The following is a 16,049-nucleotide window of genomic DNA, read 5'->3' on the forward strand; positions in this document are numbered from 1 at the left end:
AGTGTATGGACCACTACTCCTTATAAAACTGGTAATTTGAGGGCTGAAACCCATTTTGCCAAAGCTTTGTCCATACGGTGAATTTGATTGTGTATGGCATCTTTGACAACGTGATAGAAATTAACCACAGAAGGAACATCCTTTTTGATTATCTATGTTAATGAACACCTTACAGATCTTTCGTATTTTAAAGAAGGACCTGTATGTTTTCAAAATGTTTTGTAGACTTCCTACCCAGAGACTGGCTGTCAGATGTACAAATAGAAAGGAAACCTGCAAGTTTGGTAGTAAATACCCACCCCCATGACTTTCCTGGAGAACACTGGTTAGCAATATGTGTGACTGAAAATGGAATAGGAGAATTTTTTGATTCTTATAGGCAACAGCCTGATAGCTTATTCTTCCCTAACAGTATTATGAATGTTTTCAATAAACCATTGTGTGTACATCAGCGCTGTAAAGGGCTGTCTTTTGAAAATATTTTAAAATTGTATTCTAAAGAACCATTGCAAAATGAGAAAATGGTATTACAATTTGTAAAAAAAAAAAACAGAGAAAACACTGTGGGGCGGATTTTCAGAGCCCTGCTCGCCTAAATCCGCCCAAAACCGGGCGGATTTAGGCGAGCAGGGCCCTGCGCGCCGGGAAGCCTATTTTACATAGGCCTACCGGCGCGCGCAGAGCCCCGGGACTCGCGTAAGTCCCGGGGTTCTCCGAGGGGGGCGTGTCGGGGGCGGGCCCGGTCGTCGCGGCGTTTCGGGGGCGTGTCGGCAGCGTTTTGGGGGCGGGTACGAGGGCGTGGCTACGGCCGGGGCGGTCCGGGGGCATGGCCGCGCCCTCCGTACCCGCCCCCAGGTCGCGGCCCGGCGCGCAGGAGGCCCGCTGGCGCGCGGGGATTTACGCCTCCCTCCGGGAGGTGTAAATCCCCCAACAAAGGTAAGGGGGGGGGTGTAGACAGGGCCGGGCGGGGGGGTTAGGTAGAGGAAGGGAGGGGAAGGTGAGGGGAGGGCGTTAGAGGATTCCCTCCAAGGCCGCTCCGATTTCGGAGCGGCCTTGGAGAGATGTCCATAGTCTTTTTTTTTTTTAAGTTTTTTTTTAATTGAAAAGATATCATTACACATTCAGCCATCTGTATTTGTCAAGCACTTTATGCCTTTTTCTGGGAAGGGGGTGCTAATTTGCATATTTACATTACCTTGTAAACTAAACCTGTTTGCAGCTATTGAGGATCAGAGTTGAATATCCCTTTTGTAAGTACTTATTAACCTTTCACCTTTGTGGACTTGAGTTTAAAAATTGAATCCTGGTTTAGGAAGCCATACAAATGAATAAACATATTGTAACTGCTCACCGCCAGCGCTGCCCTGGGTGCCGGTCCTCTGCCTCTCGGACAGGCCTTTCGTGAGTTCCTGATATCCCTGGAGTCCGTCAGCCGCTCATAACTCCCTGGGTTCGGGTCTCCGAAGGCCCTGGGTTTGCTGGGCTTCCAGGTTCTCCTTGTACGGAGTTGGGGGGTGAAACAGCCCCCAATCCCCAAAGATAACACAGAGAGACAGTTTCTTCAAAGCATTTTTATAAGGCAATAGAAGGATCTATTACATTTACTCCTTCCCATCCCCCGCCTCCACCAGTTCTTGGTGGCTCAAAACCTGGACAAATGACCCTGCCCCCAAGTACTCCGGCTCCCTTACAACCGGTGCTTGTGCAGAGTTGCCTTTCGAATCGCCCACATCTATATTTAAATACCAGACACACCAGACTCTTCAGAGCCCTTCTCCCCAACTTCCTTTAAGGTGTAAGTTATACCTCTCCCCTTTCTGGCTACTCTGTATCCTTATGAGAGCTGGAGGATTCTTCTCCCCCAGAACCTACCTCCAACTCCTCCTCCTCCTGCCTCCCGGAGCTGGCTTTTTCTGGCCATTGCCACCATGTAGGCACGCCCTCTTCCTCTAACTCAGGGGTCGGGAACCCATGGCTCGCGAGCCAGATATGGCTCTTTTGAGGGCTGCATCTGGCTCGCAGACAAGTGTCGCCATACTTCGCGGTTCCCCGCTGACCCAGCTGCTCCCCGGTCCTCCGCCGCCCGGGCTTAAAATGCTGTCAGCCCGGGCGGAACGCGGCAGGACAGCTGGAGTCAGCGGCACCGGCGTGCTCTCTTCTCCTCCCCCCCGCGGCCCGGAAGAGGAAGTGGAGAGCATCGGGTGCCTGCGCGGGAAGAAGAGACCACACTAGCGTGGTCTCTTCTTCCGCGCAGGCACCCGATGCTCACCACTTCCTCTTCTGGGCCGCGGGGGGGGGGAGGAGAAGAGAGCACGCCGACTGGAGTCATCCGGGTGCCTGCGCGGGAGTCATCGGGTGTCAGCCGGGTGCCAGCGCTGGAGTCATCGCGCAGGCACCCGATGCTCTCCACTTCCTCTTCCGGGCCACGGGAAGAAGAGAGCACGCCGGTGCTCTCTTCTTCCCGCGGCCCGGAAGAGGAAGTGGAGAGCATCGGGTGCCTGCGCGGGAAGAAGACTGCAGCGCGGCTCGGAGGAAAATGAAAATCTTCAACCGCGGCCGATGGGACTCCGCCTTCGCCTCCACGAGGGCTGAAAATGAAGGAGGTTAGCGTTGGGAGGTGGCTGCTGCTGCCGCGAGTTCCCGGGGGGGGGGGGGGGGGGGAGAGTGAATGAGCGAGCAAGCATGTGTGTTTGAGATCCTGTGTGTGTGAGTGAGAGATTGCATGTATGTGAATGATTGATTGAGAGCCTGTATATGTGAAAGAGAGTATGTCTGTGATTGAGATCCTGCCTGTGAGAGAGAGAGCATGAATGTAAGTTTACCATTGGGAACCTGTATGTGTAAGTTTGTAATTGAAAACCTGTTTGTTTGAAAGAGTATGTGTGTATGATTGAGATCCTTTGTGTGTGAGAGAGATCATGTGTATGTATGATTAAGAGCCTGTGTGTATAAGTAAGAGAGAGATCATGTGTGTCTGTGTCTGATTGACAGCTGGTTTAGGTGATGGAGCATGTGAGTATGTGATTGAGAGCCTGTGTTTAAATGAGAGAGAGAGACCATGTGTGTCTGTGTGTGATTGAGAGCTGATTTAGGTGAGGGAGCATGTGAGTATGTGATTGAGAGCCTGTGTGTAAATGAGAGAAAGAGAGGACATGTTTGTAAGCATGTGAATGAGAGTCTGTGTGTGAGAGAAAAAGACAGCATGTATTTATGTGATTGAAAGCCTGTGTGTGTGTGTAAGCGTGAAAAGATAGACAGCATGTGTGTAAATGTGTAATTAAGAGCCTATATAAGTGAGAGAGAAAAAACATTTGTATATGTGAGTGACTGAGAGCATGTGTGTATAGGTGTGTCATTGAGAGCCAGTGTGAGAGAGAGCGCTGGTATGTGACTGAGAGAGGAGAAAGTTCCAAGCAAACCACCCCACCTCCTGCTAATTCAGAACAATCTCAGGACACCTGGATATCAAACGTTCCCAGGTATGCAGAGCAAAAAAAATTTTGTATCCTTATTATTTTTCATTACTTTATTATTTTTCATTACTGGATCTTTGTGTCTGCTATTTTGAAATATTTTGTTGGTATCTGGAAATGTTTTATATGAGTTTTTAATTATTGGATATTCCACTCATCAGCTGTTTCGAAATATGTTCTTTTTGTTAGTACAGTTTTACTGCTGATGATTTTATATTTCTTGATTTGTTTTATAAGGATGTGTGATGTTTCTTTTTTCCTTTGTTACACTGCATACAGAGACTCTGGCTTGTTGCAGTTTCCAATTCAGTTTTTGTCTGCATGCTTCTTGTTATGCGTTTTGGTCTCTTTATTCTATGTTAGGTGAGGGACAGCACGTGATTCAGGTGAGGTTTTCTGCTGGCGTGTAGTTTCTGTGTAGGACTCTATAGCAGCCTGACTTGGTCCGTTTTCCTAATAGGAGATGTATTGGTGTCTTAAGGCCTGGTGTAATATTTTCAGAGACTTATTGTACTTTAAAAGTGTGATCTTACATAAAATGCACACATTTACTTGTATTTAGTTTTAAACATATTGTATGGCTCTCATGGAATTACATTTTAAAATATGTGGCGTTTATGGCTCTCTCAGCCAAAAAGGTTCCTGACCCCTGCTCTAACTCCATCGGGTCACCTGTGTCTGACTCGTTATTCTCTGAGTCTGCCACCTGTTCGCCTTCAGGCTCTCCCCACGGGTCAGGTGGTGGCTCTAAGAACCTGAGCTTTGTAGTTTTCCTTGTTCTCCCTTGCGCCCTCTGCTGTCTGGCTCTGGTATTACCTGCCGTCCTATGTTGTCTTGTCTGTTCCTGCCCCTGGCAGTGCTGCACTGCATCACAATATATATGATTTGGTTTGCCAAACTCAGCTTTTTGAATAATCAGTCTTTATATTGCACAGTATGGTGAGCATGCATAGCTTATTATGTTACTCTGTGCAGGAAAGGATGCCATGCTAACCTTCCTTACTCATTAATCTTCTATTTTGCAGCAATATGAGGTTATTGTGACTGACTTAAGCCAACCCATGCTTGTAAGTCAGTTGAAAAACAGGAAGGATGAAGCCACCATCGCTGCCCGTGTGGTCCATCTGGTTCCTGAGCTATGCTTTCTAACAGGTTTGCATCATTGAACAGGTCAACCTGAAAAGTTTAGCAATACTGTTACTAGTCAGGGGAGGTACTTGTAAAGAAATATGGGGTAGATTTTAAAAGAAGCGCGTGCGATCTACATGTGCGTGCACATGTACGCCCAATTTTATAACATGCGCACATAGGCGCATGTACATATTTTAAAATCCAGCCCTATATTATTAAGCAGTTAAGAATCTACCACAGTATGGTAGTTGGTTGACTGGTGTACACATGAATTTGATTTATACAGTTTGAAGCTAGAAATGAGGCTGTACTCAATAGCTATTCAGAAAGTCTATGAAATAAAAAAAACCCAGGGATTCAGACCTTGAGCAGGGTTTGGACAATAGGTCTAAAATGGTAGATTAGGTGATTATGAGCATAGGATGAAGCATTTGGGGCTGGCATGATTCTGAGTTGCAAAATGCATTAGTAGTTTCATTACAATATGCATGACAGTTATTGTCTCTTACCCAACATGTAAAGTCACTTACAGCAAATGGGTGAACTACACTGAGCATGTGTAGTTTGTGCTAAGTAAGGACAAGAAGCTAAAACTGCATTTCTATATTTCAGTCTCCATTATAAATTGAATGTCTTATTGGACTATATTTCTCAAATTGTATTAAGATGCACTTAACTTATGATAGTAGGAGATGACAATTTTCATAGTGGTTTTTTCTTTTTTAAAAATATTGGTTTACAATTATTAGTGGATTTCCCTACTCATAAAAGAGGCCATATTGAGAGTTTGATTAATAGAAAAATGTTATTTGAAAGTGGAAGGTTTTAGGAGTATCCTATGATCCAACCATTACATTTTATTTTTTGGAGAGGGGGGGTTTCAGATTTTTTTGTCAGGATATAGCTACTTGTAAAAGGAAGATACATTCCTACTATTTAATTAGTGGTATAATTAATGAAGATGTTTTTAATGTTGAGTTGTTAGAATGTTTGGAGTTAGCTGAAGAGAATGATTGCAAAATTTTGGTTCATAAATATAATCAGAAGATAGAATAGACTTTTGATGAGAACACTGTTAGGAAATTAAGGAAAATGAACAGACCTAAAATTAGTTCTTGGTTTACAAAAGAGCTGAGTAATTTCAAAAAAAAAGTGCAAAGCTTGGAAAGACATGGAGGAGTTTTGCCTTCCTTGGATGTCAGGAGAATTGTCATGCGGTATCTGGAAGTTTCTGAACCTTTTCAAAAGTCAGATCGCCTGTTGTCCTTCATAGTGGAAGGAAGCAGGGTGAACCTGCTTTGTGGGTTACCATAGCTTAAGGAGGTGATCATGGCCGCGTATGTGGATGCTGAGAACTGTTACTGCTTAGGTTAAGGCTCATTTCACTATAGCTCAGGCAGTGTCATGGGAGGAAGTTCATTTGTTCTCTCCCATCGAGATGTGCCATGCTGTGATGTGGTCCTCCTAACATATTTTTTCCTGGTTTTATCGTCTGGATGTGCAGGCCCGGGAGGATACAGCCTTTGCACATGCGGTGTTGACTGGACCGAGGGCAGCCTCCCACCCTGTTCTGGAGTAGCTTGGGTACATCCCACTGGTCCTGAGTCCATCTGACTACATGCTAGGAAATGGAGAAATTACTTACCTGATAATTTTGTTTCATTAGTGTAGACAGATGGACTCAGCTTCCTGCCCTCGGCTGCTGCTTGATTGTTCATGGTCCTTCTGTAGGGATATGGATCCCATGGGATTACTGGTTAAGTGTTTCTTCAGCCCCTAGATTGGGGTACCTATGTTTTTACTCAAGTTCAGTGTTTATTGATGGTTGAGTACAGTTATGGTTAACTGTTTTTAATCAAGATTTTTGCTAGTCTGTCCACAGTTGCTTTTTGAAGAGAATACTGGCAGGCTGGGGTCACTGCAGGAGTATATATACTGTGACGTCAGCTTGCTCCATCTCCATCTCCATCTGCTGATGGGAGCATAACCCAATGGTCCTGAGTCCATCTGTTTACACTAAGGAAAACAAAACTATCAGGTAAGTATTTCTGCAATCTGCATATCAAGGAATTATAGGTAACAATGCTGAAATGAAATTAGCTGAGCTTAAACAGGAAGGGAAGGGAGGAGAGGATACTGTGTTAACTTTAGATCTTTGACTTTTTTTTAATTTAAAAAATTATTGGCGGATTTGAGACTGACTTTTTGCTGACTGGATCCATGTGCAGCAAAATTGGTGAAAAGTCTTTCTGATGATATTCTGGGGTTTTTATTAGAAATAATTAACAGGTGGGGGGCAAGATGGCGGAGTGAGTCAGACGTGCATGATTGCTCCTTGTATCTTCAACTTTTTACCTTTATCAGATGCTGTCTAAGTGCAAGGGAAGGGTTCGAATTTGCCCCTTGGATTCCCCTCTTCCCTCCGGTCAGCGATGTATAACCAGCTATGCTTCTGGACAGGTTGCAGTTGAGGGGGTGTTTTCTCACAGGACAAGCAGGATGGTTGTCCTCACAAATGGGTGACATCGAGGATGGAGCCCACCACGGAAAACTTCTGTCAAAGTTTAAACAGAACTTTGACTGGCCCCTACTGGGCATGCCCAGCAAGGCACTGACCCTGCAGCCAGCAGGGGTCTCCCTTCAGTCTTCTTTTTTCCGCGCAGCAGTTGCCACGCGGTGAAAGGAGCTCTCTTACCACGTTCCTGACAGGAATTCGGTATTTTTCTTTCCGAAGAAAATTTTCCCCTCAGGGGTCTCCCTTCGACAAATTTTTGTCACCTCCGCGGAAACCGGTAAGTTTTTTGCCTTTTTTCTTCGACTACCGTCGAATTTGGCCCTCGAGGCCTGTTGGCAATTACCGAGCCCGCGACTAAATTTGGCCTTAAGCCATGGCGACGGGGTTCCGTCGATGCCCGGATTGTACCCGGACTATGTCAATCACAGACCCCCATAGGGTTTGTGTTTTGTGTTTGGGTAGTGAGCATGATGTCCTGACTTGCACCAAATGTGCCCTAATGACACCTAAGGGTCGCAAAGCCAGGATGGAGAAGATGGGGCTCCTCTTCCATGCACCCACCCCAACGCCATCGATAGCATCGACGTCATCGGAACCGGCACCGTCGAAGTTGCACCACCATCGTCAACCCTCCGGTGACCGTCCACCATCGATGACTTCTCGGCCGTCGACTCCTGTCCCCTCCCCGGATGGGCGAGGAGACCGGAAGGACAAGCATCGCCATCGACGGCACAAGTCTCGGCCTGTCGAGGATCCACAGTCATCGACCTCTGAACAAGCCGAGCCACCGACTAAGAGGCCTCGTTCAGACTTGGCACCGTCCACGTCTCGTTCGCAGGCATCGAGGAAACCCTCACCCTCTCGGGGTGTGGGAGCCGTGATCCCACCGGTTACGGTGGTCCCTCCGGCTCTGCCTCAGCCTCCCTCTCCCGTCGAGCCGGGTATTGTTACCCCTGGTCTCCGGGCAGAACTGGACCGGCTGGTCCAGGAGGCCATCGAGAAAGCGATGCAAAGATTCCAACCTCCATTGGCACCGTCTCCGGCACCGATTCCGGCACCGCCACCGGCATCGACCCCGGCACCGACTCCGCCACCGAGGAAGGAACCGACCACCGAACCTTTGGTGGAAGCGCTGGCACCGCTACTACAACGTATGGAGGCACTTGTACATGCCCTCCCATCGATAATTCCAGTAGCACCGACAGCGCCATCGTCTCCGACTGGATTTTCATCGGCGGGAGAAACACCGTTCCTGATTCCCCCTTCCGGGGTGGTCCCATCGGTGTCTTCTCGTATATCTCCACCGATTTATCCTTTGACTCCATCGGTTCCAAGACCGGCACCGACTCCATCGGCAGCACCGAAACCCTCGATGCCGTTCCCAGTACCGATTGTACCACCGGTTCCTCCAAGGTTTCCTTCGATGCCTTCGGATCCTCAACCAGGTCCATCGGGGCTTCAACCCCCAAGTGATCCCTATGATACCTGGGGTGATGATACATCTTCTGACACAGATTTACCATCACCGCCTTCTCCTACAGAGAGTAGAAAAAGATCTCCTCCAGAGGATCTCTCCTTTATTAATTTTGTAAAGGAGATGTCCGAAATTGTACCTTTTCAGCTGCAATCTGAGACCGATGACAGACACCAGATGATGGAACTGCTTCAATTTTTGGACGCTCCAAAAATCATCGCTTCCATCCCCATTCACCAGGTGTTTCTCGATCTCTTAAAGAAAAACTGGGAATCTCCTTCATCTGTATCACCAGTTAACAAGAAGGCTGACTCCACATACCTCGTCCAGTCAGCACCAGGCTTTCAAAAGCCTCAACTGGATCATCGCTCTGTTGTGGTGGAGTCCGCACAAAGAAAAGCCAAGCGTCTCAAGCCACACTCCTCCACTCCGCCGGTCAAGGACAATAAATTCCTAGACAGTGTGGGACGGAAAGTGTACCATGGAGCTATGCTGATTTCTCACATAGCCTCATATCAACTCTACATGACGCAATATAACAGAGCCATCCTTAAACAGATGCAAGATTTTGCTGACACATTACCTGACCAATACCGGCCACAGCTTCAGGCCCTTCTTAACAAAGGGTTTGAAGCGGGGAAGCACGAGATCAGAACGGCTTATGACATCTTCGATGCCTCCACAAAGGTTTCAGCTACTGCCATCTCGGCCAGACGTTGGGCTTGGTTAAAGTCATCCAACCTTCGCCCAGAGGTCCAGGATCGTTTAGCGGATTTACCCTGCTTAGGGGACAATTTGTTTGGAGAACAAATTCAGCAAATAGTAGCTGAATTGAAAGATCACCACGAGACGTTGAAACAACTTTCTTCTGTTCCGTCTGAGGTTTCCTCCAAACAACCACTTAAGAAGGACTCTAAGAAGTCGTTCTTTCGGCCACGCCGTTACTACCCTCCATCGGCCAGGCCTCGTCCAGCTCGATCCTCTACTAGGCCTCAGCCGCGTCAGCCTAGGAAACAAAGGCCTACTGTAGCCCCTCCTCCTGGGCCTGCGGTTGGCCTTTGACTCCCCTGTAGGGAACACATGCCAAACCCCTCTTCCAGACATTCCTGTAGGAGGTCGACTGTACCATTTTCTACAACCTTGGTTGCAGATCACCTCAGATCAGTGGGTGCTAACAATTATCGCACAGGGTTACCACCTCAACTTCATAACTCTTCCGGCAGACTCCCCGCCTCTTCAAGCGTGGAGTCTATCCACCCATTTGGCTCAATTACAACAGGAAGTGTCTCTTCTTCTGCAATCAAATGCTATAGAACCCGTTCCTCCCTCTCAACGAGGCAAGGGATTCTATTCCAGATACTTCCTAATACCAAAGAAATCAGGGGGACTACGTCCCATTTTGGACCTTCGAGCCCTCAACAAATACCTTCAAAAAGAGAAGTTCAAAATGGTAACCCTAGGCGCGCTGCTCCCTCTGCTACAAAGAGGGGATTGGCTGTGCTCTCTCGACCTCAAGGACGCTTATACCCACATTGCGATCACACAATCCCATCGCAAATATCTGCGGTTTCTCGTAGGCCACGACCATTATCAATACCGTGTCCTACCTTTCGGTCTGGCTTCTGCCCCACGAGTCTTTACCAAATGTCTCGTAGTGGTAGCAGCATTCTTAAGGAAGGAAGGTGTCCACGTCTACCCCTACCTGGACGATTGGCTAATCAGGGCCTCCACCCAACAGATAGCTCAATCCTCCCTAAAATTGACAATTCAAACACTCCTTTCCTTAGGGTTTCTTGTCAATTACGAGAAATCTTGCTTAGTCCCGTCTCAAACCTTATTCTTCATTGGAGCAGACTTGGACACCTTACAGGCAAAGGCTTACCTTCCTCTTCAGAGGGTCCACACCCTAATGTCCCTGGCTCGCCAGCTCCAGTCTCAGAACACTGCCACGGCTCGCCAGTTCCTCATTCTCCTAGGACACATGGCATCCTCGGTTCAAGTCACTCCCATGACCCGACTAGCCATGAGAGTAACACAATGGACTCTACGACACCAATGGATTCAAGCTTTTCAGCCTCTGTCCTCCATAGTCACAGTCACACAAGCGCTGCGCCTATCCTTAACCTGGTGGACGACTCAGGTCAACCTCCTTCAGGGCTTACCTTTTCTTCCACCGGATCCGCAAGTAATCCTAACCACCGACGCTTCTCACATCGGTTGGGGAGCCCATGTGGACGACTTTCAAACCCAAGGGTTATGGTCCAAAGAGGAAGCCGAACACCAGATCAATTTCCTGGAACTTCGAGCAATCCGCTATGCGCTCCGCACTTTCAAAGATCATCTCTTTCATCAGATAATCTTAATCCAGACGGACAACCAAGTGGCCATGTGGTACATAAACAAGCAGGGAGGCACAGGCTCCTTCCTTCTGTGTCAGGAAGCTGCGCAGATCTGGGCGGAAGCCCTCTCCCACTCCATGTACCTCAGGGCCACTTACCTGCCGGGAGTAGACAATGTATTGGCAGACCAGCTGAGCCGTGTCTTCCACCCACATGAGTGGTCACTCGATCCTCTGGTAGCGACCTCTCTGTTTCACAAGTGGGGTTCTCCCCGCATAGACCTCTTTGCGTCCCCTCAGAACCACAAAGTGGACGATTACTGCTCTCTCATTCGGAGCCAGCACTCTCGGCCGAGGGATGCATTCTCCCTCAAGTGGACAACCGGTCTGCTCTATGCATTCCCTCCACTCCCTCTTGTGTCAAAGACTCTCGTGAAGCTACGCCAGGACGGAGGAACCATGATCCTGATAGCACCTTACTGGCCACGCCAAGTATGGTTTCCAATACTCCAGGATCTCTCCATCCGCAGGCACATTCCTCTGGGAAAGGACCCGCATCTGCTCACTCAAAACGACGGATGCCTCCTCCATCCCAACCTCCAAGCCTTGTCCCTGACGGCATGGATGTTGAAAGGTTAGTCCTTCAACCATTTAACCTTTCAGATTCCGTTTCTCGGGTCCTGATAGCTTCACGAAAGCCTTCCACAAGAAAGTCTTACTCATACAAATGGAAAAGGTACACATCATGGTGCACTTCTCAGTCCCTTGATCCCCTTTCCTGTCCAATCTCCAAATTCTTGGACTATTTATGGCATCTCTCTGAATCAGGTCTTAAAACCTCTTCTATCAGAATGCATGTCAGTGCGGTAGCCGCCTTCCATAAGGGTATTGGGGGTAATCCTATTTCAGTGCAACCCCTAGTAACACGCTTTCTTAAGGGCTTACTCCATCTAAAGCCACCCTTGCGTCCTCCGGCCCCATCCTGGGACCTTAACCTGGTTCTTGGTCGTCTAATGAAACCTCCTTTCGAACCTCTGCACTCCTGTGACTTGAAATATCTCACTTGGAAAGTGTTATTCCTTTTGGCTGTTACTTCAGCTCGCAGGGTTAGTGAATTACAGGCCCTAGTTACCTATCCGCCTTACACTAAGCTCCTGCAGGACCGGGCGGTACTCCGCACTCACCCTAAATTTTTACCTAAGGTAGTTTCGGAGTTTCATATCAATCAATCTATCGTACTACCTATCTTTTTTCCCAGGCCCCACTCAAACTCTGGAGAGCAGACCCTGCATACCCTAGACTGTAAACGGGCTCTAGCTTTTTACCTAGACCGTACAGTTTCCCACAGGAAGAGCACTCAATTATTCGTCTCTTTCCATCCTAATAAGTTGGGACAACCTGTGGGTAAGCAGGCTCTTTCTTCCTGGTTGGCGGACTGCATTTCTTTTTGCTATGAGCAAGCTGGCATTCCTTTTCAAGACCGTGTTAAAGCACACTCTGTGAGGGCCATGGCGATGTCAGTGGCACACCTTCGATCGGTGCCGCTTCCTGACATCTGCAAAGCTGCAACCTGGAGTTCTCTCCATACTTTTGCAGCCCATTATTGTTTGGACAAGGCTGGAAGACAGGACTCCATCTTCGGCCAGTCTGTCTTGCGTAACCTTTTTCCAACCTGATGTACCAACACCCTTCCACCTACCCGGTAGGGTGCGGATGCCCTTTCCCAAATTTCTCCTCAGTTGTTGTGCCTGCTGCACACCGTTGGGTACATTTGGTGCAGGTCGGGACATCCTCAGCTCGGTACTCACCCATTTGTGAGGACAACCATCCTGCTTGTCCTGTGAGAAAGCAAATGTTGCTTACCTGATGTAACAGGTGTTCTCACAGGACAGCAGGATGTTAGTCCTCACGAAACCCGCCCGCCTCCCCGCGGTGTTGGGTTCGTTTTATTTTTACTTTCTAGGCACTGCCTGTAGCTTTGAAAATCAGACTGAAGGGAGACCCCTGCTGGCTGCAGGGTCAGTGCCTTGCTGGGCATGCCCAGTAGGGGCCAGTCAAAGTTCTGTTTAAACTTTGACAGAAGTTTTCCGTGGTGGGCTCCATCCTCGATGTCACCCATTTGTGAGGACTAACATCCTGCTGTCCTGTGAGAACACCTGTTACATCAGGTAAGCAACATTTGCTATACCCCGCTGCGATAACCGGTATCGCTTGGAGAAGTCACACTTAGACCCCCGGATCTACGGCTCTCGCTGGTGTCAATGACTGCCGACGCTCCACTTCCGACCGTGGCGCAGGGCAATAATGCGACCCACACGCCTGCAGGGGGGTCAGTGTGGATTCTGGACGCAGGCCTTTCTGCCTTCCTCGACTCTCCCTGCAGCTTTGGACATCTCTGAGGTGGCTGTATGTCCTGCCACCTCTTCCCCGGTTGAGACTGAAGTGTTGCATGGAACCTCTACGGAGCTGGCAAGAAGTGTTCCTGAACAGGTCAGCTATGGCATTTCAGGTGAGACATTTCATTGCCCTCCCAAGCCAGCAGTTGAAACCCTTGAAACCCTATGGGACCTGGGTTTGGCTGCTATTTGCAAGCCTGTCAGGCAAGATAAAGGACCTGGATACAAAAGTGGACACTGTGGAGGGGAAGTGGGAAGAGAAATATAGGAACTTACAAACACAGATAAAGTCTTTGGATTCTGTTACCTCTGAAACTCAATCCTGTAATGCCAAATTGATTAAAGACTTAAATATTTGCTCTAGAAGGTTGGAATTTTTAGAGAACCACATCCGGCATTTGAATCTCCGATTTTTGAATTTTTCCAAGGTAGTAGGTGAAAACTTCTACTGAACTCTTAAGAAATATTTCTTAGAAATATTGCAGTTTGAGGAAGGGAAAATACCTTCTATTAATAAATCATTTTTCTTATCAGATGTGAATAAAAGAAGAGTATTACAAGATCAATGTCCTGATTTGCCACAGTCGGGGGAGTGGGGCCACCCCAGAATCAAACTAATCTGTAAGCAACAAAAGCGACTGAAAGATTGTAACCAGTCCATCAAAGTCCTTCCCACAAGCAGATTGTGATAAATTGCAGGAAGACCTTTTGAGGCTGGAAAATTGGGCATCAAAATGGCAGATGAAATTTAATGTGGACAAGTGCAAGGTGATGCATATAGGGAAAAATAACCCATGCTATAGTTACACAATGTTAGGTTCCATATTAGGTGCTACTACCCAAGAAAGAAATCTAGGCGTCATAGTGGTTAACACACTGAAATCGTCAGTTCAGTGTGCTGCGGCAGTCAAAAAAGCAAACAGAATGTTGGGAATTATTAGAAAGGGAATGATGAATAAACGGAAAATGTCATAATGCCTCTGTATCGCTCCATGGTGAGACCGCACCTTGAATACTGTGTACATTTCTGGTCGCCGCATCTCAAAAAAGATATAATTGCGATGGAGAAGGTACAGAGAAGGGCGACCAAAATGATAAAGGGAATGGAACAGTTCCCCTATGAGGAAAGACTAAAGAGGTTAGGACTTTTCAGCTTAGAGAAGAGACGGCTGAGGGGGGATGTGATAGAGGTGTTTAAAATCATGAGAGGTTTAGAACGGGTAGATGTGAATCGGTTTTTTACTCTTTCGGATAATAGAAAGACTAGGGGGCACTCCATGAAGTTAGCATGTGGCACATTTAAAACTAATCGGAGAAAGTTCTTTTTTACTCAACGCACAATTAAACTCTGGAATTTGTTGCCAGAAGATGTGGTTAGTGCAGTTAGTATAGCTGTTTAAAAAAGGATTGGATAAGTTCTTGGAGGAGAAGTCCATTACCTGCTATTAGATAATAACCACTGCTATTACTAGCAGTGGTAACATGGTATAGACTTAGTTTTTGGGTACTTGCCAGGTTCTTATGGCCTGGATTGGCCACTGTTGGAAACAGTCTGACCCAGTATGGCATGTATGGCATGTTCTTATGTCATTACAGATTTAATACAGTTTCTGGAAGATTCCACTACAGAAGTCTACGAATGCGCAACTCTGTTTCTTTTATTTCTGAAAAGGAGTTGAGTGAGGTGATGAGATATTTTAAAAATATATTGCTTCTCTTTTATGGGCAGAATATTCCAATTTTTCCGGATTTTGCCCGTGTTACCCAAGAACAAAGAAGTAATTTCCTTGCTCTCCGGCCCTGGATCACTTCACTGGGTTTTTCTTTTGTTCTAAGGTATCCTTGTAAATGTATAATTCGTTCTTCGAACGAACGTTTTGTTTTCCTTTTTCCAGATCAGCTCAAAATCTTTGTTAACTGAAGGAGTATAGTGCCTTTTTCTCCTGGAGAAACCGGGTTAACCTAGATCCAAGAAATTGTGTAGTCTTTTTTTCTCACTTTATTTATTTATTTATTTTTTAAGGTTTTTATATACTGGCATTCATGATACAATCACATCATGCTGGTTTACAGTTAAACAGGGGGGTGCATAATAAACTTAAAACTGGAACTTGTGTGAAGAAAGAAAGCAGTTACAATGAACAAGGATGATCAAACTGGGAGAAGAGAGAAATACTATAGGTAGAAAAAACATCAGAGAGAGTTATTTACAATGAACTGAAATGGCTGCATTATCGATGTTGATGGGGTGAAAATTAGTTGGAATCCGGAAATGCTTGTTTAAACAGCTAAGTCTTAAGTCTTTTTCGGAAGGTTGGGAGGCAAGGCTCCTGTTGGAGATCAAGGAGGATGGAATTCCATAGTGGTGGTCCAGCTGTAGAGAGGGCCCGTTGTCTTAAGGTTATATGTCTAGTGGTTTTGGTATGAGGTACCTGGAGAGATCCTCTGTATGCTTCTCTGGTGGGTCTTGTGGAGTTATGTTGGCAGAGCGGGATTTGTAGGTCAAGTGGAGCATGGTGATGGATGGCTTTATATATAATGGTAATGGACTTGTAGATGATTCTGAAATGAATTGGCAGCCAGTGTAGGTTTTTTTAGGATTGGGGTTATGTGGTCTCTTCTCCTGGTGTTTGTCAGTATTCTTGCATATTAAGCATATTTCCTTGTATATTTAATTCCAGTCTTTCTCCCTTAATTCTGCCCCCCTTCTTTATTTGTTTTT

The 16,049-nt window shown here is 46.9% G+C and overlaps 1 protein-coding gene across 3 annotated transcripts in view; it reads left to right on the forward strand.

Moving 5' to 3' along the window:
* Positions 1 to 16,049, forward strand: part of PIWIL4 (piwi like RNA-mediated gene silencing 4) — a 379,756-nt gene that overhangs the window by 125,808 nt on the left and 237,899 nt on the right. For all 3 annotated transcript variants that reach the window (XM_029602363.1, XM_029602364.1, XM_029602365.1), the window contains exon 10: positions 4,499 to 4,625. In XM_029602363.1, coding sequence (XP_029458223.1) covers positions 4,499 to 4,625 — 127 coding nt within the window. The remainder of the gene's footprint in view (positions 1 to 4,498; positions 4,626 to 16,049) is intronic.

Source organism: Rhinatrema bivittatum, chromosome 5 (genome assembly GCF_901001135.1).
Source record: "Rhinatrema bivittatum chromosome 5, aRhiBiv1.1, whole genome shotgun sequence".
NCBI lineage: Eukaryota > Metazoa > Chordata > Amphibia > Gymnophiona > Rhinatrematidae > Rhinatrema > Rhinatrema bivittatum.